At 41.0% G+C, this 26,663-nt stretch overlaps 4 protein-coding genes across 8 annotated transcripts in view; 3 read left to right on the top strand and 1 right to left on the bottom strand.

Moving 5' to 3' along the window:
- The first annotated feature begins 382 nt into the window (after positions 1 to 382).
- LOC109861000 (protein FAM60A) lies at positions 383 to 11,054 on the top strand. Of its 5 annotated transcripts, XM_020440466.1 has the most exons (8): positions 436 to 460; positions 3,430 to 4,083; positions 4,254 to 4,819; positions 5,067 to 5,170; positions 5,474 to 5,627; positions 5,706 to 5,871; positions 5,991 to 6,144; positions 6,254 to 11,054. In XM_020440466.1, the coding sequence occupies exons 4-8, from the start codon at positions 5,097 to 5,099 to the stop codon at positions 6,672 to 6,674; spliced, it is 969 nt and encodes a 322-aa protein (XP_020296055.1). In that variant the 5' UTR covers positions 436 to 460; positions 3,430 to 4,083; positions 4,254 to 4,819; positions 5,067 to 5,096; the 3' UTR covers positions 6,675 to 11,054. The 5 variants fall into 5 exon arrangements, with proteins under 5 accessions (XP_020296058.1, XP_020296057.1, XP_020296055.1 ...); XM_020440468.1 differs by lacking the exon at positions 3,430 to 4,083 and having other exon boundaries at positions 418 to 460; XM_020440469.1 differs by lacking the exons at positions 3,430 to 4,083; positions 4,254 to 4,819 and having other exon boundaries at positions 383 to 460.
- Positions 11,055 to 14,039: 2,985 nt separating this feature from the next.
- LOC109861006 (rhythmically expressed gene 2 protein-like) lies at positions 14,040 to 16,098 on the top strand. Its single transcript, XM_020440480.1, has 2 exons — positions 14,040 to 14,510; positions 14,852 to 16,098. The coding sequence occupies exons 1-2, from the start codon at positions 14,046 to 14,048 to the stop codon at positions 15,320 to 15,322; spliced, it is 936 nt and encodes a 311-aa protein (XP_020296069.1). The 5' UTR covers positions 14,040 to 14,045; the 3' UTR covers positions 15,323 to 16,098.
- Positions 16,099 to 16,189: 91 nt separating this feature from the next.
- LOC109861005 (laminin subunit gamma-1) lies at positions 16,190 to 25,506 on the top strand. Its single transcript, XM_020440479.1, has 9 exons — positions 16,190 to 16,634; positions 17,562 to 17,820; positions 18,524 to 18,825; positions 18,972 to 19,177; positions 19,406 to 19,509; positions 20,373 to 20,561; positions 20,635 to 20,860; positions 20,968 to 21,397; positions 21,513 to 25,506. The coding sequence occupies exons 1-9, from the start codon at positions 16,476 to 16,478 to the stop codon at positions 24,507 to 24,509; spliced, it is 4,872 nt and encodes a 1,623-aa protein (XP_020296068.1). The 5' UTR covers positions 16,190 to 16,475; the 3' UTR covers positions 24,510 to 25,506.
- LOC109861007 (syntaxin-6) overlaps positions 24,921 to 26,663 on the bottom strand; it is a 7,338-nt gene continuing 5,595 nt past the window's right edge. Inside the window, exon 7 of the mRNA XM_020440483.1 lies at positions 24,921 to 26,120. Within this exon, the coding sequence (XP_020296072.1) occupies positions 26,044 to 26,120 (77 nt within the window). The 3' untranslated portion in view covers positions 24,921 to 26,043. The remainder of the gene's footprint in view (positions 26,121 to 26,663) is intronic.

Here is a 26,663-nt window from a genome sequence, read left to right as displayed (position 1 = left end):
GCGATGGAGCGTCGCGAATCATCGCCAACCAATTGGAACGAAGAAATTGGTCGTTCGAACTGCGACTCTGTCCGAATGGGAATGGGAAAGGAGGGGATTTACGAACGCGCAATCGCAGGCCGCACGCGCAAACGTGATCCAATCGCCGCGCGCCTCTCAACGGTCGCAATGGGTGCGTTCAGACAACTCAACGGTTGAGAGATCATCACTCATGATAGGACTATTCTTCAAAATCTGCGGCGGTTCCAAAAGTATGATCCAATCAGAAGTGATTATCTCTCAACCGTTGTGCAACCGTTGAGTTGTCTGAACGCACTCAATGTGAACTCGGCGTGTGCGCATTGGAAATCGAGCGCGTCTGGCAACACTGCGTGCGTGCGCACAGCGCGAAGATCGTGCGCGCAGCTGAGCTTGGTCTCAAAAACTGTCCGGCCGCCGTCATCTGTTTCACGATTGCGGGGTAAGTTGGCTGTGATTACCAATTAACGTTCTGACATAGCGAAGTTCGGAAAATCGCGACGCGAACATCGTCCGAGTGACGCGCGTCGCGTGATTGTCGCAAAACGCGCGAGTGTCACATGGCAATACGAGCCGCATAACGGACAAATATGTTCACGGTAGCCGCCGCCGCCGCCGCCGCTACCGCGATCGTTTGCTGCTCGCGTTTCGCCGCGGACAACTCGACGCCGACGGCGACGACGTCGTCGCCGCGTCGCGGCGCCGAGCGCGCGGCTCCGTATCTCCGCCGGTTTCTCTCGTCTGTCACGCGTCTGTTCGCCGCGGTGGAGTTAACCGCCTGCCGGGTCTCTTCCCGCGATGGCGGTTTTTCGCACGTTTGCCAGTTAACTAAGTCCGTCTTGGACTCGCGACGATCCTCGGTTGCCGTTCGCGAGCAACGCGCGGATCGTACGTGATTTTTCACGCGATTGTTTTTTCGCCGCGGGGGTTATGCGTTCGCATGTTGCGTCGTACCGCGCGTGAGCGTCACGAATATCACCTGTCATGGCGCGCGTCGTGACCCGACATCGTCGACAGCCCCCCAGCAGCTTGCCGAGACTTGTCCGCTGTCTTGAGATCTGTTCACGTTATCTCTAACTCGCAACTCTGAGGTTTTCCTTCCCTCGTTTCTCTCATGTGTTTTTTTTTTTTTTTATTTTTATTTTCTGTTTTGCGTTAGAGATTGCGCGAAATCACGCGGAGCTTGATCGAACAGCTTAGCATTTTTCCGGACTTTATTTACAAACGAACACGCTGTGACTTTTCAACTCGATCGGATTAGAGTTTCTTCTCTCAGCTGATTGACGTCGACATAACCTGACTCAAGTGTCATCGAGAAACAGTTGACAGTCATCTTGTTGGAAACGCGCGGCCACTGTTTAGAACCGGAGCTTCTGTCTCCGTCGTTCTGTCAATTCACCGCGCCGTCGATCATGTGGTAGAGAGACGGAAAAAAGGGGGAGGGCAGTTGTGTACAATGGCGACCGCCACGCGCCATGTCGTGGTCGAGTTTGCGCACGTCTCCTCGCAAGTTCTCCCTCGTCGCGTTCTCCCGTCATGCTTCGTCGACTTGACTGGACTTGACTCCTCCGCATTTCTCATAGCGCTTTCTCACCTGTTCGTCGAAATTGCTCGACATCGTCACGTAACAATCATGTAACTTTCTGACTTATCTCTTCTAGTTCTTCTAGTCTTCTTCGCTTGTTCGCATCTCACACATCTCGCGTTTGTTCTCTCCTTGAAGGAAAAGAGTTGATCGTACGAGTTGACAGTTCGATGGCGAGGAAGCTACGCTTTTCTCACTCGTTTCCTCCGCGACGTTTCTCTCTTGTCTTTCGTCTGGAAAAGGTTTTACGGAGAGAAAAAAAATTCCCTTTTCTTCCCGGAGGCCAAGGAAATGTCCTGAACACGCGACATCCTGGAAACCTCTAAATTTTGTCTCAACCGTGTATTGATTTTTTTTCTCAAGAAGCGGCCGGATTAAAGGCATTGATTTGATAAATATGTTTAACGCTGAGTTAAATTTTGGTATATTTTTTATTCGCCGACTTTAAACACAGAAGGAAAGAGAAAAAGGGGGGAATACGCGTGCGCTTTGCCTGTGAGAGAGTGAGAGTGAATGAGGGGGGGAAAGAGAGAGAGAGAGAGAGGGGGGGAGAGAAATGAAGAACGCAATGTAGAAAACAGCGTGGCATGTCGAGAAAACATGGTTGCTAAAAATAGCACAAAGCATAAAACAGAGTGCAACGCGCGGATTATTATGCGAGGCGCGACGTGTTCTCGAAATAAACGTTTATTATGTTTTCTTTTTTTTTTTTTTTGTTGTACACACACACGCGCAAGAGATTTGATCTCAAAATTTTCTCCGCGAGGAGGATTCGCGCGCGCGGAAAATTCGAAGAATTTGGATTTTTTCGGGAAAAAAATGTCAAATTTGCGCAACGCGACGTAAAACTTGTAAATCGCGTTTTGCGCAACAAAACTACTCGCGGGATAAAACGAGAGAGACCGTTCGCTGATAAAAAAGAAAAAAAAAAGAAAAACATCGAGTAAACAAACCGCGTTTGACGGCTTTGCAATTCTTGCGATTGTCTTATCTCACGATGAGAGATACGTTGCAACCGCGTTTGTCGATTGCGCTGCTCTGTACGACGGTCTCGTCTTTTGAGTAAGATAAGTCAACTTTAATTTAAATGATCAAAAATTACTTTTGCGCGGCAAACACGAGATCTCTCACAAGTGGAAAACATCAATCGAACGGGAGCGACCGAGACAGTTTTTGGGGACGTAATTTAATTTATTGGGTTTTACTTTTTTTTTAGCGCATGGTCCGTTTGACGCAACATGTAACCTTGTCGTTCGAAAGTATTTCGTCGGCGACGAATACGTGAACGAGAACACGTGCACATCGCTCCGATAATGGGCTACGAAGGAGAACAAGTTTGTTACGACGGAGCCGAGTCTCTTGCGCCGTATGTACGTTTTATCGGCGCCAATCGGGATCGCTGATTCGTACCACACCTCCCGCTCGGTCTCCGCACCCATTGGCCGATCTTTCTCCTCGGTTGACCCGGTTTTGAGAAATTCGGGTAAACAAGATCTCTCGACGAGATCTCTCGCGACAGCCGCTCCGAGAAAACCGCTCGGCGCACGTGGGCGAACGAAAAACCCATGAATTATCGCGCGCGCGCGCGCGCGCAGATAAAAAGTTTATTTTGCAAAAATTGCGTCGCGCTTATCGGATGACACATCTCGTATCTCGCGAGAAAACTGAAACATCTACGAGATTACAAAAAAAAATTAGAATAATCGATACATATGTAATTTTTATGTTTTTGAATGAAAACAAATAAAAGTTTTGTAGGTTGCGCACTCGGCCAGTTGATTTTGCGACACATTTAAAGTAAAAAAATGTATAACAGACTTTATTAGTTTCAGAGATTCCAAGTTTCATCTCTCTCGTTTGAAACTTGAGTGAAAGTCGTGCGACGGATAAGAGACGACGCGACTCTTGCGTCGTCAAAAATAAAAAATAAAAAAAAAAAAAGAAATTGAACGAGCATCGGAGTTCATGACGTTGTCGTAACGAAATTACAAACGTGTACAAGCTCGCATGACGAGGACACTTCGGGGCGGCGAGGACGAGGGAGGGGAGGAAAGAATTTGAGCGACACGATTGTAAGAGTGAAGTTTGACTGGCGTTGAAATGAAAACGCGGTTGCGAGCAAGGCAATGTGGAACGGCAGAGCAAAAGGGGGAACCCGGCGAACACGTTTTCGTCGACGAATACAATGGCGTATTCGAAGGGGCGAGGGAGAGAGTGAGAGAGAGAGACAGAAAAGACGCATGCGCGTTCCGCTTGGTGACGCTTCCCGGCGGCGCGCTTGGCGCAGCCATGCTTTCGTGATTTTCGCACGTCGGGCGCGCGTCAAAACGTTTGGGCTCCACCGAGTGCGCATCTGATAAAGTGTAAACAAGCGTCATCGGTCACGTTTCGCTTGGAAAGAGATCGAGTCGAGATTGAGTCTCGAGGTTGACTTTGTCTCACAAAAAAAGTTTCAATCAAACGTTTCGGGAAAGAAAACGGTGAGTGTGTTTGTGGGAAAGTAACGTTTTTATTCTGAAAGGGAGAGAGAAAACACGGATCTCCTCCATCCATTTTGTATATGAAACAAGTGGCCGAAACCGAATCCCGGGCGTCACTTTTTGATACATACCTCGTCGTCATTCGTTTACTAACGGTGTTGATGTTGTAGGAAGGGACGTTGAACGAGCGCCGCTGTGTGTTACGAAAAACGAACGTGTATTTGTAACCGTGGAAAGTTATATATCGAGGAACCACATAAAAGTGCCAGACCCGTTGAATAAACCATTTTTATTTTCTCCGCACACACGCACACATTTCGGCGAACTTGATTTCTCGATTCCGAGGAGTAAAAAGAAGCGAACGAGTGTGTTTCTGAGAGAAATATAAATTTTTTATTTCGAAAGAAAAACGCACACACACAAGGACAAGATTGAAAAATCGATCTATCTCCGAAGAGCGTCGTTTTTTTTAGCCATAATTTGGCAACGTGCTCGTCGTCGTCGCAGCGTCGTGTTGCTGCCTCCGTCGGGAGGATTTCGAGATCGTTTCGAATCTCGGACTCACATTTCTGATATACTCCGACGAAACATGAAGCTAATCGATAATGCGTTCCATAAAGTTAGAAATTGTCAGGACGACTTTAATACGCAATTGATGTTATTTTCACATTTTATCCTGCGATCGTATTTCGTGGACGCTTTAATAAGTACATGCTCCTTGCTTGGTGAACTTCAGGCACGTGCAGTTCCAAATATCAAGTTTTAATTTCAGATTTTTGAAACAGTTTCTGAATGTTTTAAAATCAAATAAAACTAAGACGAAACTGCAAAAATGTAAAAGTTGCTTGATCTGGTTCTGGATCTTTCAGAGACTTTAGTTCGTTGAATTTAAACTTTATTAATCTTATTTTATGTGTACTATTATTATATAAATGTGTGTACTATGTATTACATATGTCTTAAATGTATTATTAAAATTACAGATACGATAGTGGCTACACACAGAAGACAAAATGTTTAGTTTTCACAAACCAAAGGTGTACCGATCACCTACAGGGTGTTGCATCTGCAAAGCTAAATCCAGCAGGTAAAGATAAATGTTTATATTACATATATGAAAAGAGAGCTGTTGTAATATACAACATTGATGTTTATATGACGCAATAAAACAAAATGGTATCGTTATGAAGTTAATAAGAAGATTAAATATATATATATTTTTCTTATTTTTGTTTTCAAGTATATATTTTATATATACTTTTTTTACATATTATTAATATTTTTTATATATGTAAGTATACATTTTTTTTGTTACATAATTGTGCACGCTATAAAGTTTCAAACATAACTTTCTCCCATAGTGACATTCTTTGTACATTTTTGTTTACAGTTCAAGATTTACAGACAGTAAAAAGTATGAGGATGATTTTATGCCATGTTTTTTACTCGAGGAAAGACGTAGTGGGGAGATATGCAATGCATGTGTGCTTCTAGTAAAAAGATTTAAGAAACTTCCTGCAGGGAGCGAACGCAATTGGAGTCATGTTAGTATTTTATACACAGTTCATGGAACAAAATTTAAAACTAATGCAAAACTTTTAACAAAAATTAATTTCTCACAGGTTGTCGATGCACGCGCCGGTCCTGGCATTAAATCGACAAAGTTTAAAGCAAAGAATAAAAGAAGACTCAAAGATAAACCGGAAAAACTGATCAAAAAGAAGCATATCTATGTGAAATCGGAAGCAGATCGAGAACAGAGTCCGGCGATGAGTGACGATTTAAATGGTTTGTTATAAGAGAATAAAAATAAATTTGTATTTTATATTTTTATGAAGATGCATATACAACGTGCAAAAATCTTGTTAATGTTAATAATAATTTAATTTGTTTACTTGTTCTTGTAGATGATTACAGATTAACAGACAGCAAAGCTTCAAGCAGATCGGAAAGCGCTTCGGACGACGACGACATTGGCATTAATGAAAAACAAATGGATATTACTCCTGACGTTCAAGATATACAAGACGATGGCTTCCTCAATCTATCCTACTACAAAAGGTAATTTTTAATAAATTATTGTTTTTTATCTTGTTTGCAAATTGATTATATTACAGCTATTTACCCATGTATTTTATATTTTTTAATTTTTTTTCTTTTTGTGTCACAGGGAAGTGACTTGTTGCGGTAACATCTTCCGAGGTCCGAATGGCGAAGTTATGCTATATCTTCCTTCCCTGAAACCTTGCATGAGCTGCCTCGCCAGGCGGCAGCTCGTCACCTCTTTACCGTCCACCAGTCCTATTCACAGTTCCGCATCTGTCAGTCCTGCTTATAGCGTCGAGTCTACGTCATCGAGCTCCGAAACAACTTCCAAACAGAGCGCCAAATCATTCAGCGACGCGTCGTCTGACTCCGGTTACGACGAGTCCTCGAATCAAGATGAGAATAAGATCGCGAAGAGTATCCTCGTCAAGGAGGACGTGGAGATGATGGAAAATGCGCCGAGGCCCATCGAGCTCGATCAGCTGTCGAGCTATGAATCACTGCAAGTCGTTAACATCGCTAATCATTCGCTTCACTCCAATTAATGTCGGCCCCTTGTAGGGTTAATTTATTCTTTGTCTCACATAAAACATAGAATTATATATATCTATATATATATATATATTATATCATATACACATATACAGGGTGTACATAAGATCGCGTTTGTTCATCAAAACTCGCTTCAAAAAATTTTCTTTGAACAATTTTCGCGTTGAGCGCGCGATATTTAGTTTGTTTAATATTTGTATTCTTCCTCAGAGCGTCTTCTTGTGATGACTTTCAAATTGGAGACAATTTTCCTTAGTGGAAAATGTTCGATTTTTTTAAATATTTTATGTGATGAACACATACAATTTTTTCAGACTCGTTTTCTCTTTCTGTGTGTGATTTCTACATCGTTTGTTGTATTTATTAGGCTTTGTGCAAATATCAGTTTTGAACGAATAATTAGTAATTACAAAGGGAAAAGTTACTTTTCCTTATTTTATTTAAAATATTAAATTTAACTAAAAAAAAACGAATTTAAAATAAAAAAGGAGTCGTAATCCTTTTTAATACAATCAAAGTTTAAATTTTAAGGGAGTGTTTCGAAAAAATTCGATATTTCAAGATTAAAAAATAATAACGATATAAAAATCGTTACTTTATATAATCAGCACGTTTTTATGAAAAAAAAAATATATATATATATATATAATTAGAGCCAATGTTTTATGTCCCTTGAAATTTTACAACTCTTTTGCTATCAATGTCAAATGAAACACCCTGTATATGCAGATGTGTTAATCTTAGATTGTAGATAAGTGCAACATCCCCGGGCAGCAAAATGGCATCGAAACGGTCGAGACCTTCGCTCTCGGTAGGTTTAAAATGCCATTTGGACGCAATTTATCGTGTTAAGGTTACTTCGTAATTTCTTAGCAATGGACTGACGTAAACCGCCATTTCTCGGAACACGTAATCTTTAAGTCTTAAGGTTTAGCAATATAAATACACACATCAAAGTACTGTGATGATATTGTAAAAGTAAGGGACGCTTGAGCATCTCTTACACCGAGCAAGTGACCGAGAGATCTTGGCGGTTTACCCTCTATCGCATTTCTAACGTAATCAAGTGCCACTGCTTAAGGGGAGCGATGTACGCAAGGTGCGCTGGGATAATCGAGAGAAAGCTGCCGAATGAATTGACCAAAAAGAGCTTTTTTTCTTTAAAAAAACAAAAAAAACAAAAAAAACTTGATGGTTGTTGCGGTTACACTCTGTACAAAACTCCAAGCTGCCAATCGATTTTTCGTCCGGGGTCCAAAGATTAAAGATGAGACAGGAACGGGCAGATTGTTTTTGTTGCATTTACTTCCGGGTCACGGCGCTCCATGACGTGAATCAATTTATAATAGCGGTTAAACGGTGTGATCCAAGGTCGATAGCAATAAAACAAAGTCAAATCACTTACGTAGCGATTGAGCAATTGATAAAAAGTCTGTTTTTTAGTCTGTATTTAGACAGTATTAGTGAAAAAAAAAAAATAATAATGGGAGCGGGAGGATCTAGATAGAAAAAAACTTGAAAGTGGCAATCAGATTGATTTGGCAAACTGGACCAGCGAATCTTTTAATATATACATATATAATTTTAGAGAATACGATACTTAGAGATATTTCTATAGATAGATTATAAAGGAGAGTGCAGAGAGGCAGGAATAACATAAGTAAAAACTGTTAGTTCCTAGTTAACAAAGAAGAGATGGGCATACTCCGATTGTGTGTTTAGCGCGAAACAGTTTGTTCAATTCTCGCGAGCGTCTCAAGTTTAATCTCGTCACTTACGAATTTTCTTTGATTGGATTTTTTGTTCTCCAAGAACAAAAGTTCCTTTCATGTTACGTGAATATTTTAAATATTTATTACAGGTGATGGACGAAAAGCTTCGTCAGAAGTTTTTTTTATATAATTTCAAACCGAGCACTACGCGAGCTCTTATTGGACAAACGAAGGGAGATAGTCGGAAATTTGTCATTTAGATTAAAAACAAAAAGTACAAAAACAGTTCTGCAATCGAGTTGTTCTTGTTTTAAACACTGAAGGACTCGAACTTTTTTTTTATTGGTTACTTTTGAGAAAGAAAACAATTGATATACTTAATAACTGCTTTGCAGAACTGTTTTTTTTTTTATTTTGCAACTAGAACTCTTCGATTATGAGCGGGTGCTGTAATATAAACACCGAAGAAAAGTTTATAGTTATTCATGGTGGAAGAGTTTTATTTTTTTGATAAAGATTTTGCAGCAGACACATTTCTGACTATTTTCTCCCCGGCATTTAGCGCTAAACGCGGGAAAGAAAGACGGGCTAAAAAAAAAATAAAAAAATAAAAAAAAGATGTACAAGCCAAGTACCTGCTGAAAACAAGCCGCAACTGTGATCACGGGGTTGTTTTCAGGCTTCTCTTTCCGCTTTAATTCCACGCACAATACGAAATTAAAACATGGCGAAATTTAAATACGAATCATCATATGCGATAATATGTCTGTTGCGAAATGAGTCGAAATTGTCGGAGAATCTGTTTGACATATCGTGATCTCGTTGATCGAAATGTTTGTCCGCGCACAGTTTTCTCTGTTTCGTTAGTTTGTAAAAAAAGGTGTGAAAAAAAGTGAAAAACACCGATCAGTGCGTCCGATAGTTGAACAGATTCTTCGAGATTGGGATTTGCAAATCCGTGAAAGTTCGTGTTCTTTGCGTTTATAAGTACAAACCGAGGTTGATTTTCGATCGATCGTCAAGCACACAGTACCGTAAGCAGAATCGATTGATTCAACTAGTTTAAGTTTTAAGATTTTTATCTTGTTTTTGAACAATTTACGAAGCAATATTTATTAAAAAAAAAAAAAGTACAATATGTCTTCGGTATCTTGGACACGAGCTGAATCACACGGATCTGCAAATCGTGTTGTGAGAAAAATTGAAAAACAAAACGTGATTCTCAGCGTAGGAAATTGGATCTGATGCAAAAACACAAAGAGTAAGAGGTGTGCAATAGACATTATTAATCCCGTCCAAGTGCTAAGCCAAACCCGAGTCATTAATTTTTTATCTTATTCGACAAGAATCGAAATCGAAGTGTTTTTCGATACAAATTCTATAAAAAAAAAAAAAAAAGTACAATTACGACGTTTTGAACTTTTGACGGCGCTTCGCTACAACGGTGCATTCGACAAGAAAAAAAAATTGACAAATGTAAATTTGTTTTGAAGTTACAATAATTGTTGGACTGCGTTATATGTTCACAAAAAGTAATTTGGTATAATTGAAATTGTATAATTTAAATTTAATTAAAGTTAATATTAACTTATTTAATGAAGTTAAATTAATGTATTTAATAAAGCTAAATTAACGTATTTAATATATAAAGAGAAGTGAAAAATTAATAGAAAATATTTGCTTGCTCGAAGCGCGTTTGCTCTATAAATTCTTTAACGTTTATTGCCAACGACGACGGTATTTATAGCTGATATTTATGTTTGTCAGAAAAAAATTTATATAATATATTGTTTGTATTTATATTATCGCCGGCGTTATATTATACGTAGTTTATACGTTGTAGTTTTCTGAGGTGTATAATAAGGGTTAGAAAAATAGGAGATATTTGGATTTTCGTGAAAATTTGGACTAACCGTTGAGTCGCGAATCGTCGTCAGAACAATCGGAAGAATGCTTGTTTGAAAATTGCCCATCGGAACTTGCGAAAGCTCACTGACAATCGTATAAATTAAAAATAACCAGGAAGCGATAACAGTTTTTTCACAATCAAACATCGAAAACAATGTCCGATTTACCAAAGGAGAACGCCAATATGATATACTGGATCGCGCCTTCTCCTTGCGGTAAATCATATTTGTACATTTCTTGTATGATCTCTATGATTTCTTTATACTGTGAGATATAATATACTACTAATTATATTATTATCATCTCCTTATTATAATTTATCGTAGTCAATAATGAGCGACGATAAAGGCTGAATCATATATAAGCGCAACATTAAATTTAAATTGAATCTAGCTTTTTTGATGGTTCTTTTTCTTCTTAATCTACAAAAGAAGTACGAAATATGTATGATTCTGTCTGTACTACACACACACACACAAAGTTTTTTTTTTTATTTATTACATAAGTCGACTTTATTCTCGCAGCTAAGTCTTCTATTCCTATTTTTATTGCGTTCTATTCCTTTTTCTACGTTTATTTATGCGCATATTTGTATACACATATATTTTTGTACGGATTAGTAATCTTAATCTACGTTGTTTCTTTGATCACACGTGATTAACACTGCCAAAAAAAAACGAAACGAGGAAAAGAGTCTCGCAATCACCAGCGAGAGACGAGAGAGAGTGAGAGAGAGAGAGAGAGAGAGAGAGAAAAAGAGAGACGGCAAAGAGTTGGCAATGTACATGTTCGAACGACGATTTATTTATTTCTCCATGTGCTTAAATGATCGTTTAATATTAATTAATTTTTATTGAAATTTGCAATTTGAAAATCTCTCTAGAAAATAAACCGCAAAGTGATTTCACATTTAAAAACACGATGTGATAAATGGCGTATCAATATGATAAATACAAAAAAATTGTGCTCGAGTAAATTTTCGTAGAAATACTCGATACTTTTTAGACAAATGAAGAGAATAATTGTAAATTGAAATTTTATTGATTAGGGAAAATGTTATGAACAAAAAACAAAAGCGCATAAAAAAATCATTTATATATATATATATATATATATATATACATATATAAAAATCTACAGAAGTACACGATATATATCTGTACAAAAATTTACAATAGATAAGTCTACGAAAAGATACAGAAAACAAAATGTATAAAACGTAAATAATCGAAACTACGTAAAAATATATCGCGGAGACAACTGTAACAGGAGCAAAATAATCAATAAACCTTGTCAGTGGTCGATCCGTCGATATTGATATCGCCAATACTTACATACAATTTGTGGTACTTTCCCGTCTTATTGTTGCTTTATTATGAAATTTATATTGATATGTCTCATGTCACAGAGGAAATTGTCGTTTTCACACATATTTATAGAAATAAACATATTTATAGAAATTAATTCGCGAGAACACACGCGGCAACGGCGTTCATCATCGCCGTGAAGATAAACAAGAAAAATTTCTCAAATCTAGTTTATACCAAGTTAATCAAAAAAAAAAAAAGCTCTTTTTTATCGATTTATTTTTCTTCTCAATGTTTTTACAGCAAGTAACTTTGATTAACTTGGAGAAGTAACAAATAAATAATTATTATTGTATTATAAATAAATAAATATATACTAAAATGGTGATAGATTTTTATGAAAAAATAAATTATTTTCTCATTTGCGTGAGAACTTGTTTTAAATTTACATAAATTTAAAATGAGTTTTTATATATGTGTGTGTATATATAATATATGTTAGTATATATTTATTGATTTATATATATTATAATAATCTTATTTATTCTTACGATACGTGTATATAGACTAGATATATATATATATATATATATACATACATGCATACAAAGTAACAAGTGCATATATAATAGTATATGATTATTATAATGATAGACAAACGCAACCGGATCGTGTTCACAAAAGTTTTGATATATAAATTTTCTATAAATATTTGTAAAAAAAAAAAACAAATTACACATATTTATTATGATAGCAAGATTAAATGAAAGCGCGTGTTCTCGTGGTGCAATTCAATCGATGATGATAATGGTCTAAGGACAGAGAGAATATAAGCGAACATAGTGATCTATCCGATAGTATGTGTTGTGATGCGGTCCATATCTCTCGAGTGTTTTTCGCAAAAGCTCTGGGAGTTGATTTGATTTTTACATAAAACGAAATTGTCTAACACAATATTCGTGTATTTTATTAATATTTAAGTAAAAAACACGAAACGTGCAAACGTTTTGAAATAATCGAAACTCTTTGTTCATATTATTTTTTATGAAACAACAAACATTATTATTGTAATACAAATTTGTGTCACAGTAACACAAAACAAAGAATTAGAAATTTGTTCTTTCTAATATCAAGATGCACGGTGGTGCTTCTTGTACGCAAAATTTGTACGATTGAGAAGATTTTCACGGGGCAATATTTTTAATCACGACTGAACCGATCAATTTCGTTTTTTATATCTGACAAGAAAATTTGACAAAAAGAATTTTCGAAGTCTCCACATCCCGGAAGCTTTTGCGTGCGTGTAAGAGAATTATAAGGATAGAGAAATTTTTAACGTAATGCTATAACGATTGAGACTGATCAATATATATATATATGTATTTAATGGATCACGTTTTAATTATAGATATTTACATCATGTGCGTGTGTGTACAGGGGCGAGATTACTTGATCGGTCGGTCGCGCTCTTTGCGGCACAAATTGCACATCGCAGAGTTCTATTGACGACAAGAGCGACGCGACTGCCGTTTATATAAGAAGAATAATAATAATAATAATACAATTATTATACGCATATGGTTTAATATATTAATATATACATGCATATATTAAGTTGATCAGAATAAATTCAGTTGTTTTTTTTTTTTTTTTTTTTTTTTTGATTTAAGCGCGTTTGTTACAGAATCGAAAAATCGATATAACTTTGTATGAAATGACACCTGCGATCGAATAAAAGAAAAAAACAAAAAGAAGTTTTCGATCAACTTAATATTTTACATTATATGCGTACATATATGTACATATGTATGTATGTGTATAATATTTCTCTCGTGTTACAGTTATTGCATATTATATATACAGCATTTGTATATATTATGTATAATACGTATATATATATATATATAAATTCCCTCGATTATTGTGTATAATTAGGAATATTGTGTTTATTTATAAGGAAATATTATTATTATATTATCATTATTATCGTACTTTTGACGATAATCTCGTTGGTTCTCATTGGCCGGAGGTCTCTCGCAGATTTCCGACCGCAATCTTGTGCAACGGACGGGACGATCAGTCCTTTTATATATATATATATATATATATATAAATTAAGATAAGAAAAGAACTATATCATACACTTGTATCCATGTACAACTTTGTAATAAACAAGTTTATTTGTAAACGATTCTGTTAATAGCATACAAATTTCCCAAGTGTACACGTAGATAGTATCGGTCACGTTGCAAAATTATTGTGCGTGTGTGCAAAAGCAATAGTTTTTTTTTTTTCTTTCCGTTCTTTTGTTGCGGTAGAATCCAACTAGCAAGTGTCTGCATCTGTTCGAAATAAATCGATAAATTTCGAATAAATAAATTCGACATTTGCATCATCAATAAGACTATGATTTGTATTTGAAACTGATTCTCGGCTGATGCGATTTCGATCCTCGCTCGCTGGATGTCGACACCGTCGACGTCCCCAGGACGTGTGTGTGCGTGCACGTCCATGGGCGCGAGTGACGTTTCGTCAGTCGCACAATTCGCTCTCTTATCACAGGTGTGCCGTCATTGTCGCGAGATTATCGAGAGATCATCGACACTCGCCGGAGATAATGATCGGTCGCGTTCAGCCACGCCTCGTGACCTTCGACGTGACCGGCACCCTGCTGATGACTAAACTCGAGAAGCATTACGTCGAGATTGGTGCCCAACACGGTCTGTTGGTCGAGCCGAGAGAAGTGGCGCGAAGTTTCAAGTCGAACTTCGCGCGGCTCAGCAAGGAGCATCCGATTTACGGCAAGTATACGGGACTGGGATGGAGAAACTGGTGGCGGACGGTCGTGCACAACGTGTTCCGTGATCAGCACGCATCCGCGTCCGAAGACACGTTGAACAAGGTGATGACACGATTTATCTAATTGTTGTTAACATGAGGTACATGGATTTATAATTGCAGTCGTCGCGATTCAGCGACTCTTTTTCTCAAACATGGAACCAACCGAGTCCGTCTGGCTCGCGAGAAGTTTAAACGAACTTTTTCCAATTTATTTCAATTCCGTCAGTCTTCGAATAAACTTAAACGTGTATTTTGCCTTTCCATTTGCTCGGAAATTAATTTTACACAATATACATTTTTTCGTAACATAAAAACGACCGCCTTTGTAAAGTTTATATCTACGTTTTTCTTAACAAAATTATCTTTATCAAACGAGACCTCGAGGTTTTATCGTATTCCCAGGTCGCCGACAGTCTGATAAGGTGTTACGGCACGAGCGAGTGCTGGCACAAGTACCCCGGCGCCGTCGATCTCCTCGATTTCCTGCAGAAAAGGGACGTGATTCTGGGCGTCATCTCGAATTTCGATCAACGACTGGAGTCGATTCTGAAAGACACGCAGATTCGCCGGTACTTCGCCTTCGTTCTGACCTCGTACGACTTCGGAGTGGAGAAGCCGAGCCTGCCGATCTTCGAGGAGGCGTTGAGACTTGCGAGGGACCTGCGAGGAAAGGACGTGTTGCCACAGGAAGCGGTTCACATCGGCGACAGAGTCGACAACGATTACCTCGGCGCGAAGAGCGCCGGTTGGAACGCTCTGCTGATCAGACACGGCGACGACGAGATCGACAGAAGTCAAGTGCTCGGGGAGGACGTTTTCGAAAGTTTGAAGGAACTCCACAAACACTTCTTTGAAGTTCTCGGGACGGTGTGACGTTCGTGTTTGTTTGTTTGTTCGAAAGATATATCGAATTCGTCGAATAGATAAAAGCAATCTCTCGGTACAACGTATAGTTAACTTATATTTTTCTATTGTACATGTATTTTTGAAGAGCGGATTCTCGTGCAGTAATGAGAGGAGTCAAAAAGTTTTTACTCGATTTGTTTGATTTGAGTGATTCTGATCTTTTTACAGACTCATGTAACATAGATAGATATTTGTAAATACACACAACCGTCTCTTGTTTGCTTATTATACACATTGCGTACAATGATACGAATATGTAAGCTCGTGCGGAATAATGTGCGTGTGCACGTACGTGAAATAATTGCGTACGTCACAAAAGAGTGATCATATGTGATTCACACACATGTCAAGTTTATAGAATAAATAAAACAAAAACAAAAAAAAAATACAGACAATATACAACAGAATATTAAAACATGCGCGCGCGCGCGCGCGTTTATGTGTGCGTGTGTAGTAGTGCGTTCCGTATTGCGTGTGGTATCACTCGCACCGCTTCCGGCGAAAGTTCCTTGACTCCGAGAAGCTCCGACATTTACAAGCTGATCCTCACGTTGTTTTCCAGGTTCACGGTTCTGTAAAGAGAAGACTGTGCACTCCGCGCACTATCCGTGCGCGTTTTCTGACCGAGGACAGAGATACGCTCTCTGGCGTCTATACGTGACTCGTGATCGACGGCGTGGGCGAGATACGGGCCGGTGACGTGTGGCCTGCGCGCCGGAGCAGAGCGGCTGTGAAACGCTCGTCTGTCAGGCGGAGAGAAGCGGGGGAGAAAGAGAGAGAGAGAGAGAAAGACACAGACGCGTGCGAACGGCGCGCTGCGTTACTTGTCGGACGGTCGCGGGCGGTCCACGGGCGAAGTGGTGGTGAGTAGGTTCACGCGCGTCGTTCACAGTGTCTGATCCCACAGGAGAAATCACGGGACGGGATATGCACGATCGGTAATGATCGCGGTGAGATCATCCGTCGATGGACGCGTTGCCTCGAATCTCAAAAAGAAAAACGAACTCTTCCTCGTCGAGTTTGTGGACAGTATATAAGTGAGAGTAGGGCTCGGTGCACGAGAGTCTCTCTGGACCTAGAAAGAGAGAGAGAGAGAGAGGGTTTTGTTTTCGAAGATAAAATGAGAGCGGGAGTGATATGGTGTTTCTTGCTGCTTGTGGCGAGATGCGTCGTCCTGGGCGATCCCGAGGCCGATCCCGAGGCCGACCCGCTGCGCACCCGATGGCAACCCAAGAATCGCAATGAAGACAAATGTTACAACGAGAACGGCCGACCGCAGGTTTGTTTGCGTTTATTTTTTTGTATTGTAGTTTTTGTTGGCAAAAATAGTTTATAATTGTTTTCTCACACGTGTGTTGTATCGAATAGATTTTAATTTCGCACACACACACACACATACACACAGAAAAAAAGTTTGCTTTTACAAGACCAGCAAGAAAACTCTGCATCTTCTGAGTGTTTTGTTTCGTCACCAAAACGTTTTGTTGGCAAGACAAAAAATTCAATAGGCCAAAGATTTCTTCTGCTGGTCACATAGTGACTTCTTGTTACTCTAGTAAACCTTTTTTTTTTGTGCAGAAATTATTTTAATAGATTACATTAATTTGTACAACAATTTTTTCTGTACACGAATTCTCTCCTTATTTTTCATCAAATAAATATAATATTAATAATTCTGCGTGTATAATACAAAGCGGTCGTCGCGCGTTGCCTCACACATCTCGAATCATAAAACGAGATCTGTGCCATTCTCTTGCCACAGCAGCTTCGAAATTCGGGAGGATGCCGAGGAGGTTATCGCCGGGTCGCTCGAAGGGTTACTTGAACTCGCAATGATAATTATGTAGGCGACGCGATACAAATACAACACACATACAACATTCTGAAAATTCGCAAGCTTAATCGTAGAAATAGAATGGATTTTTAAATTAACTGTTAGAAAAAAAATTAACTTAATATTTCTGCATATTTTGATATCGACAAAAACGCATATCTTTGCGTGAAAAAATCGCTGTTACATTTTCACAAATTTTTTCTGAAAATTCTGTCTCTCAACTTCTCTTCAAACAATTGTCCGTTTCTCTGATACTGCGTTATTTGAATCCGTGAAATTTATACATTGAAAATTGCAGAAGTATACAAAGTTGTTGCCGATTAAAAACGTTTATTAAAAGGGCGGATGCGCGCCGTTATACGTGGGTTTCAGAGATGCATACCGCCGTTCGAGAACGCCGCTTTCAACGTGCGGATGGAGGCGACCAACACTTGCGGCGAGACCGCTCCCGTCGAATTTTGCGGGCAGACGCGCGTGCAAAAGAAAACGTGCGAGTTATGCCGGCGGGGCGATCACTCGGCCGTCTTCCTCACCGATCACGACAACAACGACAATGCTACCTGGTGGCAGTCGGACACCATGTACGAGAACATCCAGTATCCGAATCAGGTCAACCTCACTCTTCGCCTAGGTACGCGGTTCCGTTCGCAAAGCATCCGGTACACCGTATCGTAAAAGATATCTCTCTGTCTCTGTCTCTCTCTTTGTGTGTTACTGAGAGACGCTTATCTTTGGGCTATTTTTCTCTCTTTCTGGGTGATTCTTTCTCGCGCGCGCGCGCGGTCTCTCATCCTACTTCCTTATCTGTGAGGATGTATGGGCGATGAGATAAATCGTACAGCGTGTGGCGGATGACGAACAAATCACAGACACGATCTCTCTCTCGAGAAGAACTCTGAAAACGAATTTATTCTTACTCTCAGAGCGTTGGATGTTTATTTGGGACTTCGTTCGTTCACAACCGCGTGTACATTTTGCAATGATAAAAATCTATAAATCGGTTTTGTTAAATACAATTACATGTTTTGCAATTAATTATATGTTTAATTATTCTCAATTGGTAAAACTACAATTTTTATGCGCCACATGTTCATTCGTCGCAAACCGTTCGTTTTTGTATCCATTTCCATTTCTGTGCGAATTTCGATTGCACAATTTGTAGAAATTATCAGAACTCGTTAAAAACATCTTTCAACGTGAGATGATCATTTGCAAAATATCCAGACACATAATTTCTTTCTTTTCACATTTAATATTCCGTGTGGTCTCATGTTTGTTGGTGCTATAGCAGCGTGTAAATAAAACAAAATGAAACAAATAAATCAAATACATAGGTAAGACATTCGACATAACGTATGTCAGAGTGTTGTTCGAATCGCCTCGGCCGGAGAGCTGGGGAATCTACAAGCGGAAGAATGAGAAGTCGCCGTGGGAGCCTTATCAGTTCTACTCGGCGACGTGTCGGGACACGTACGAGTTGCCCGAATCAAAGGAAACTATCCGCGGTGACGACACTCGCGTGCTATGCACCTCGGAATTCTCGGACATCTCCCCGCTCACTAAGGGCACCGTCGCCTTCTCGACTTTGGAGGGCCGACCGTCCGCTTATTACTTCGAAACCAATTCCGAACTTCAGGTATTAAAAAACCGCGACATATCTGTGTTTTTTTTTTACTTTACCGAAAGAAATTTATTAGAATTTAATTTTGTTAAGTCAACAACCGACTACGCTGCAGGGTCAACAATTTTTTAATAGATGGTAGACGCGGTTTCGTTTTGTAGGAATGGGTGCAGGCGACAGACTTGAGGATCACTCTGGACAGACTGAACACGTTCGGCGACGAGGTCTTCGGCGATCCGCAAGTACTGAAATCTTACTACTACGCAATAGCTGATGTAGCGGTGGGTGCGAGATGCGCCTGCAACGGCCACGCCGGGGAATGCGTCAACAGCACCAGCGTCGACGGCAGAACTCGCAGGGTGTGCCGGTAAAAACTTCTGTTCTCTTCCGCGCACCAGTAAACATTATTTCGTCGGTTTCTCTTGCCAAACGCACTGTAGAGTTAATATCTTTGTTTCAAAATGATTTTTTAGATTATTATTATTATTTATCGTTTTTTTTTTTTTCATTTTCCGTGGAAACTTGCAGATTTCGACGAGATCGTGTGAATAAATTCTAGAACGCGGCTAGACACATTTAACTGGTTTTCTTGCAGATGCGAGCACAACACCGCTGGTCCAGATTGCAACGAGTGCCTGCCCTTTTACAACGACGCTCCTTGGGGCCGTGCCACGACTGCGGACGCGCACGAGTGCAAACGTGAGTATTTAACAATCTTTTTTTTTTTTTAAATTTGTCCCTCACACAGAGCGTATGTGCGCGTCCAATGAGATCTTTGATAAAACTATTTATTGTTTCTGTCAAGAGAGTGATCAGGAATCGCATATTTATTTCAACACTACTTGCGCAAGAACCAAAATATATAATTGCGCCCAAGCCGGTTCTTCTCCCAACGGACGTACATCCAATCGCGCAGCGCGCGCGGTGTGTCGCGAACACATCACAAGCATGTGCACACTTTCACTAGTGTTGGTTGAGATACTCACTTTACCTTTTACGTGCATCATCAACTCGCTCGAGTGGGGGATGCTCGACTTGCGAGTCGCGGAGGTGCATGCCCCGCGCGCGATGTATTTTTCTTCGCAGTCAGTGCGCCATGGGGATCGCGATTGAACGCGATACCATTTGTTTATTTATTGCAGCTCATGAGTGGCTTCTTGTTTCAAATGGAAATGTTACAAAAATAAACGTCTAAAACAGATAACATAAAATGTGCAAGTTGAAGCAACAAGTGCGAGACAAACAATTTCAAAATTAAAATTACGCAATAATAAAAAATTACATACGCAACATTAAGAGTGTGATAATAAACACAAACAATAACTTAACAACGCGTCGATTCTTCTATTAATGTTCGAAGGAAATGAGACTGATCGCGTTGTTAATAATAGCGAATTGCTTGTCGAAATGCAAATCGCGCGATGGAACGCTCCCTTGGTATTCCAGATCCGGTAAACAAACAAACAAAAACACACACACACACACGTCGGATGACACTCGTTTTCAATGTCGCGTATTCACTGATTTGTCGGTCGAAAATTTATCTCCGTCAATTGTTGCAGCTTGCAATTGCAACGGATACTCGGACAGATGCTATTTCGACAAGGAACTATACAAGGCGACGGGTCACGGGGGTCACTGCTTGGATTGTCGAGCCAATCGCGACGGTGCCAATTGCGAGCGATGCCGCGAAAACTACTACCAACGTCCCGAGGATAATTACTGCGTCGCGTGCAACTGCAACGAGATCGGTAATCAGAAATTGGAAAATTGTTGTCAAAATTGTTGTATTTGTGAAGTAAATGCGAACAATTGCGATCGCAGGTTCGAGAAGCTTGCAGTGCAACAGCGAGGGTAAATGTCAGTGCAAACCTGGCGTGACCGGAGACAAGTGCGACCGTTGCGCGGCCAATTTCTACAACTTCGGATCGTTGGGCTGCACCTCCTGCGAGTGCAGCTTGGCCGGATCGGCCGGGAACGCTCCCAATTGCGATCCCGTCTCGGGAGTTTGCGTTTGCAAAGAGAACGTCGAGGGAAGACGATGCAGAGAGTTAGTTACATCATCAAATTACCATATGTTTTAGTTTTCTTTGCTTGAACCAATTCATTTTGTTTCCTCTTGAAAAAAAATTAATTAGATTTTTCGCAACTGATCAGATGTCGCCCGGGTTTCTTCAATCTGGTGAAGGAGAACGAGTTCGGCTGCACTCCTTGCTTCTGCTACGGCCATTCTTCGGTCTGTCGATCGGCGAACGGTTATTCAAAGGCGTTCATCGAGAGTACGTTCGTACGCGGAAACGAACGCTGGTCCGCTTCCGTGGCTGGAAATCCGATTCCGTTGAATTACGACGCGCTGACACAAACGATTTCCGTTACCGCGCTCGATCGCGACAACGTATACTTTCTGGCTCCGAGTAGATTCTTGGGGGATCAGCGAGCGTCGTACAATCAAGATTTGTCGTTCAGACTGAGAATTGGAGAAACCGGTCCGGCTCCGACGGCTCGTGATGTAATTTTGGAGGGCGGAAACGGCGAGCAGATCACGCAGCCAATTTTTGGCCAGAACAATCGCCTGCCAACTAACACAGTAAGTTTACTTTTGTTCCGACTCTTTTTAAGGTTTTTCTATTAACGTATTTATTTCTTCTATTTCGAGAAAATATTTTCTTCGCAAAATTGCGTTACGTAATTGTTTCTTGCAGCCCCAAGAGTACCGATTTAAACTACACGAGCATCACAGCTACGGTTGGCAGCCGCAATTATCTTCTCGCGCTTTCATGTCGATCTTGTCGCACCTGACCGCCATAAAGATTCGCGGAACTTACACTCACCAAGGTCGGGGATTTTTGGACGACGTGAAACTGGAAACCGCCCATCGCGGCGCGGCCGGTGAGCCGGCCGATTGGATAGAGCACTGCCAGTGTCCTCACGGTTACGTCGGTCAGTTTTGCGAATCGTGCGCCCCCGGATTCCATCACGACCCGCCCAACGGCGGTCCCTTCGCTCTCTGCGTGCCGTGCAACTGCAACGGGCACGCTGACATATGCGAGGCCGAGACCGGACAGTGCATCTGTCAGCACAACACGGCCGGCAGCAACTGCGAACTGTGCAGCAGAGGATATTACGGTTATCCGTTGAAGGGAACTCCGGACGATTGCAAGCCGTGCCCGTGCCCCGACAACGGACCCTGCATTCTTTTGGGCAACAATCCAGATCCCATCTGTTCGGAATGTCCGATCGGTAGGACGGGGCCTAGATGCGAGACCTGTTCCGACGGTTATTACGGAAACCCCGAGAGAGGACTGGCCTGCCGGCCCTGCGACTGTAACAACAACATCGACCTGAACGCGGTCAGAAACTGCAACCACGAAACGGGAGAGTGTCTCAAGTGCGTCAACAACACGGCGGGTTTCCACTGCGAGGAATGTCTGCCCGGTTATTACGGAGACGCGTTGTCGGATCGCAAAGAGGACGGGTGCAAATTGTGTCAGTGCTATCTGCCGGGCACTTTGGAACTCGAGGACGGAAGGGTCGTTCCCTGCGATCAGTTAACGGGACATTGCGCCTGCAAACCGCACGTCGTGGGCCGTAATTGCGACAAGTGCGAGGAAGGTTACTATCACATCTTGAGCGGAGAAGGTTGCACGCCTTGCAACTGCGATCTCGAGGGCTCGTACAACCGCACCTGCGACCCGAGTACGGGTCAGTGTCAGTGCCGACCGGGAATCACGGGACAACACTGCGACGTTTGTGAACCTTACAAGTACGGATTCGGCCGCGAGGGTTGCAAACCGTGCGACTGCGACAGCATCGGCTCCCAGGATCTGCAGTGCGACGCGAACGGACAGTGTCCCTGCTTGCCGAATGTTGAGGGCAGACGTTGCGATCGTTGTAAGGAAAACAAGCACAATCGCCAGCACGGCTGCATTGACTGTCCCGATTGCTACAATCTCGTGCAGGCGGCGGTCAACGATCACCGACGACGGTTGGCCGAACTCGAGGACACTCTGCACAAGATCAACAGCAGTCCCACTGTGATCAAGGACTCGGACTTCGAGAAAGAGCTCAAGAATGTACAGGACAAGGTAAAATCATTGCTGACCGTAGCTAAGCAAGGATCTGGCAGCAAAAATAACAAAACGCTGGCGGAACAGTTGGACGAGCTGCGCGAACAGTTGAATATGATCGACAAGATCTATCAGACCGTGGACGTGACGGCGAACGATGCGCGTGATATAACCGAGGAAGGTTTAGCGAGTATCGACGAAGCGGAGAGAGTTCTGGACAAGATCCACGAGCAGCTAACGGAAGCGGAGGATTACCTGGCCACAGACGGAGCGAGTGCCTTAGCCGCGGCGAAATTGCGCGCCGAGCAAGTCGGCCAGCAGAATCAGCAAATGACGGCGATCGCGCAGGAGGCTCGGGTGGTCGCCGAGGTGAACACCAATGAAGCCAACAGGCTTCACATGCTGGCGGAGCAAGCGCGCAACACGACACTGGAGGCTTACAATCTCGCGAAGCAAGCGATATCGAAATACTCCAACATAACGGACGACGTGAGAAATTTGGAGAACAAACTGGAACAACTGGAGGATCGCATAGACGAGGTGAAAAATCTCACCGCCATCGCGGCTGCCAAGTCCTCGGCCGTCTCCCAGGAAGCGATAGATCTGCTGACTCTCGATCTGACGCTTCCTCCGGTTAACATCGAGCAGTTGCAGGAGCAAATTGAAAACGTGAGCGACAAGGGTCTGAAGATAAAAGAGCAGGCGCAACTCTTGCTGGAGAAAAACGAGGATTTGATCGAAGAAATGATTGAAAAAGTCAGAAAGAGCGAGGAATTGCTGGAAAGAGCTCAGGATCAACAGGCTGCGACGGCTGAGCAATTGGCGGAATTGGACAAGGCTAAAGAAACGGCGAACGACGCCGTAAAACGCGGCGATCAAACTCTGAAAGAAGCTCAGGAAACCTTGAAGAAATTAGGTGAATTTGATGCCGAGGTGCAACGCGAGCGCGTCAAGGCGCAAAATGCTCTGAAGGACATACAGAATATCGAAGAATTGATTAACACTGCCACCGCAAAAGCGAGGGAGACAGAGCAGGTGTTGAGCGGATCGGAGGAGAGAGCCAACACCGCGCGCGAAACGGCACAGAACGCACAGATGTACGCGGACAGGGCCAGCGCGAACGCGAACGAAATCAGAATGAAGGCGAACGAAACCAAAATCGAAGCGACGCGACTCGGAAACGAGGCCGAGGGTTTGCATCTCCGAATCGACACGACGGATTCGGTGATGAAGCAATACGAGATTCAAGCGGCCAAGGACGCCAACGTCATGGCCGAGGCGAATCATAAGGTCGGCCAGGCGAAGACCAACGTGACCTTCTCGTCGCAACAAGTCGACAAGGCTTTGGCCGAAGTGGCTGAGATCATCAGGGAGCTCGAAAATCTGCGAGAGATCGACGAGACCGACCTGGATCGTTTGGAGGAACGTCTCCTCGCCGCCGAGAGGGAGATCAAAGCTGCGAATCTGGACCAACGAATTCGCGCGTTGACCGAGGCGAAAAACCTGCAGACCCAATGGGTGAAGAATTACGAGGACGAGATCAACAGGCTGAGAATCGAGGTGGAAAACATCGGTGACATCGCAAAAGTACTGCCAAAAGGATGCCATCACCGCGTCCGTCTCGAACCTTAAGAAATTTATGCCTTTTTATGCCTTATATACATATATATATATAAAACACACATTTTTCATCTTATATCAAATCTTTTAGTAAATTCTTGCGTACTTAATGGATTATTTAAGGTTTGAAGAGATTTTCAATATCGTCAAAACTCGTGGCCTTCGAAAGACAAACATCTCGTGATTAGTGACGTCGCTTAAAAATTATATGCAGCAAATTCTTAATTTGGTAATTAAATCTCGACGACTTACTTAAATATACACACAATCTTTATATGTTCTGAAAAAAATAAAATTTCGTATAATCTACTAATCTAATTAGTGAACGGCATTTTGCACGTTGGGCTAGAGGCACTTTCCTTGCGCAGACGTACACGCGGGACGACCGACGAGGAAACGTTTTATACCAAAGATCTTCTTTTTTTTTTTTACAATACACGGTATCGGGAGACCTATCGTCACTCTTTTTTTTTTTAATCGTTCAAAATCCGGCATCCATTTATATTTGTTACAAACGTTTGCCAATCGTGTATAAATATGTATATAGATCTATATTTACATCCATATATATAACATGTAATTGCCATATTCGCGTGTTATCTAATAATAAGACAAATGTTCTTCCATCATCGAAGGAGACCAAAAAGCAAAAAAAAAAAAAAAACAAAAAAATATCTAGAAATATATCTATTTTCTCATATATCGATCGAAAAAAACAAAGTCCAAGTGAAAAACACATGTAACACGATTCTAGTGTCATAAGCATCGCACAGATCTAACAGTGTTTGTTATTATCAATTATCTGTATTATTGTGCGAATTATATAGAAGCTTCGCGCGTGCGCGCGGATAATCAAGACTCGAGAATTGACAACTCGTATATCGATAGTATTTTTACATATTATAAATGAGAGAGATATAAACGAAACAAAAGAGCATTTTTATACGAGTTTAGATTGTTGTACAAATGTGTATTTGAGGATTACAAAATAAACAATCTCGAAAAATAACAGTCGGAGCGAATAATAACATATTACCTCACTGTCTACGCACCTATTACGTGAGAACCACCGGTTGTAGGTCGGTTGTATATTTGTTTAACTAGTTTTCTATACATATATATGTATATTAATAATTAAACATCGAATGTGGATCTTTTTATCACGCTGTCACGTGTATTATTGTTAACACATCTACAGTTATTCTCACGAAATTGATATACATCAAATATTTTACACAGTTTTACAAAGATTGTTGCTAGAATGAGAGAAGAAACTACAGATGATAAATATTCCATATGGTATCTCTATTTATTGTTTTACTAATGGTAAGAGATTAAAAAAAAAAAGGACGCCGTCGTAAATTATAATTGTGTTTATTTTTTCTCATAAAATTCACTATATATTAATATCTATGATAGAGTTGCGACTTAGATTATACACTTAAAACTATCGACAAAACAAAAATTATTTTATCACGGAGAAAGGTGGAGAAGAACGGTGGGGGGAAGAAGAAGAAAGAGCTATGGGTCGCGCGATTCAGGTAATTCACTTAATTATGAACAAAATGATTAAAAACACCAATATAGCAGTCAACACTCCAATGGCTACCCATTGCCTCCGATCTAAAACAAACGGAAAGTACCATCACATGCGTCACTTGGGATCGTTGAACAGACCTTCTACATTGAGATGCGAAATTATTTACAAAAGATATTGTTCTCTTCTGACAAAGATCGCTTTTTTTTTGTTTTTTTAAATTATTAACTCTAAACTCGGTGAAAAGTTGTGTAAACACATACATCGTTCAGAAAAACGTAATAAACAAATTTGAAGAGCGTCAAAAAATGATTCGAAAACATTTGATTGATTTCGTAAGTATAACTGTAGATTTATATTGATTAATTAGTTAACGCATAAGAAAGAGTAAAGCAGTAAAGGAAAGAGAGGAGCAATTATTCATTTCATCTGTTTCACAATTCGGTTCTCAACTTTTATTCGTTCAATGTTCATTTTCTTTTTTCCTTTTTTTTTTTTTTTTTTTTTTTTTTTTTTTTTTCCAGCATGCGAAACCGAAAGGGGGAGAGAGATAACAATAAGACTTCGTTCTAATTACATTCACAATGTTTTTACGCTTCTTTTTCCTCAATTCACATATACATGTAATT

The sequence above is a fragment of the Pseudomyrmex gracilis genome, unplaced genomic scaffold, assembly GCF_002006095.1.
Source record: "Pseudomyrmex gracilis isolate BER0280 unplaced genomic scaffold, ASM200609v1 scaffold_537, whole genome shotgun sequence".
In the NCBI taxonomy this organism is placed as follows: domain Eukaryota; kingdom Metazoa; phylum Arthropoda; class Insecta; order Hymenoptera; family Formicidae; genus Pseudomyrmex; species Pseudomyrmex gracilis.
The sequence above is the reverse complement of the archived record's forward strand: the minus strand, read 5'-3'. Positions and strand labels throughout refer to the sequence as shown.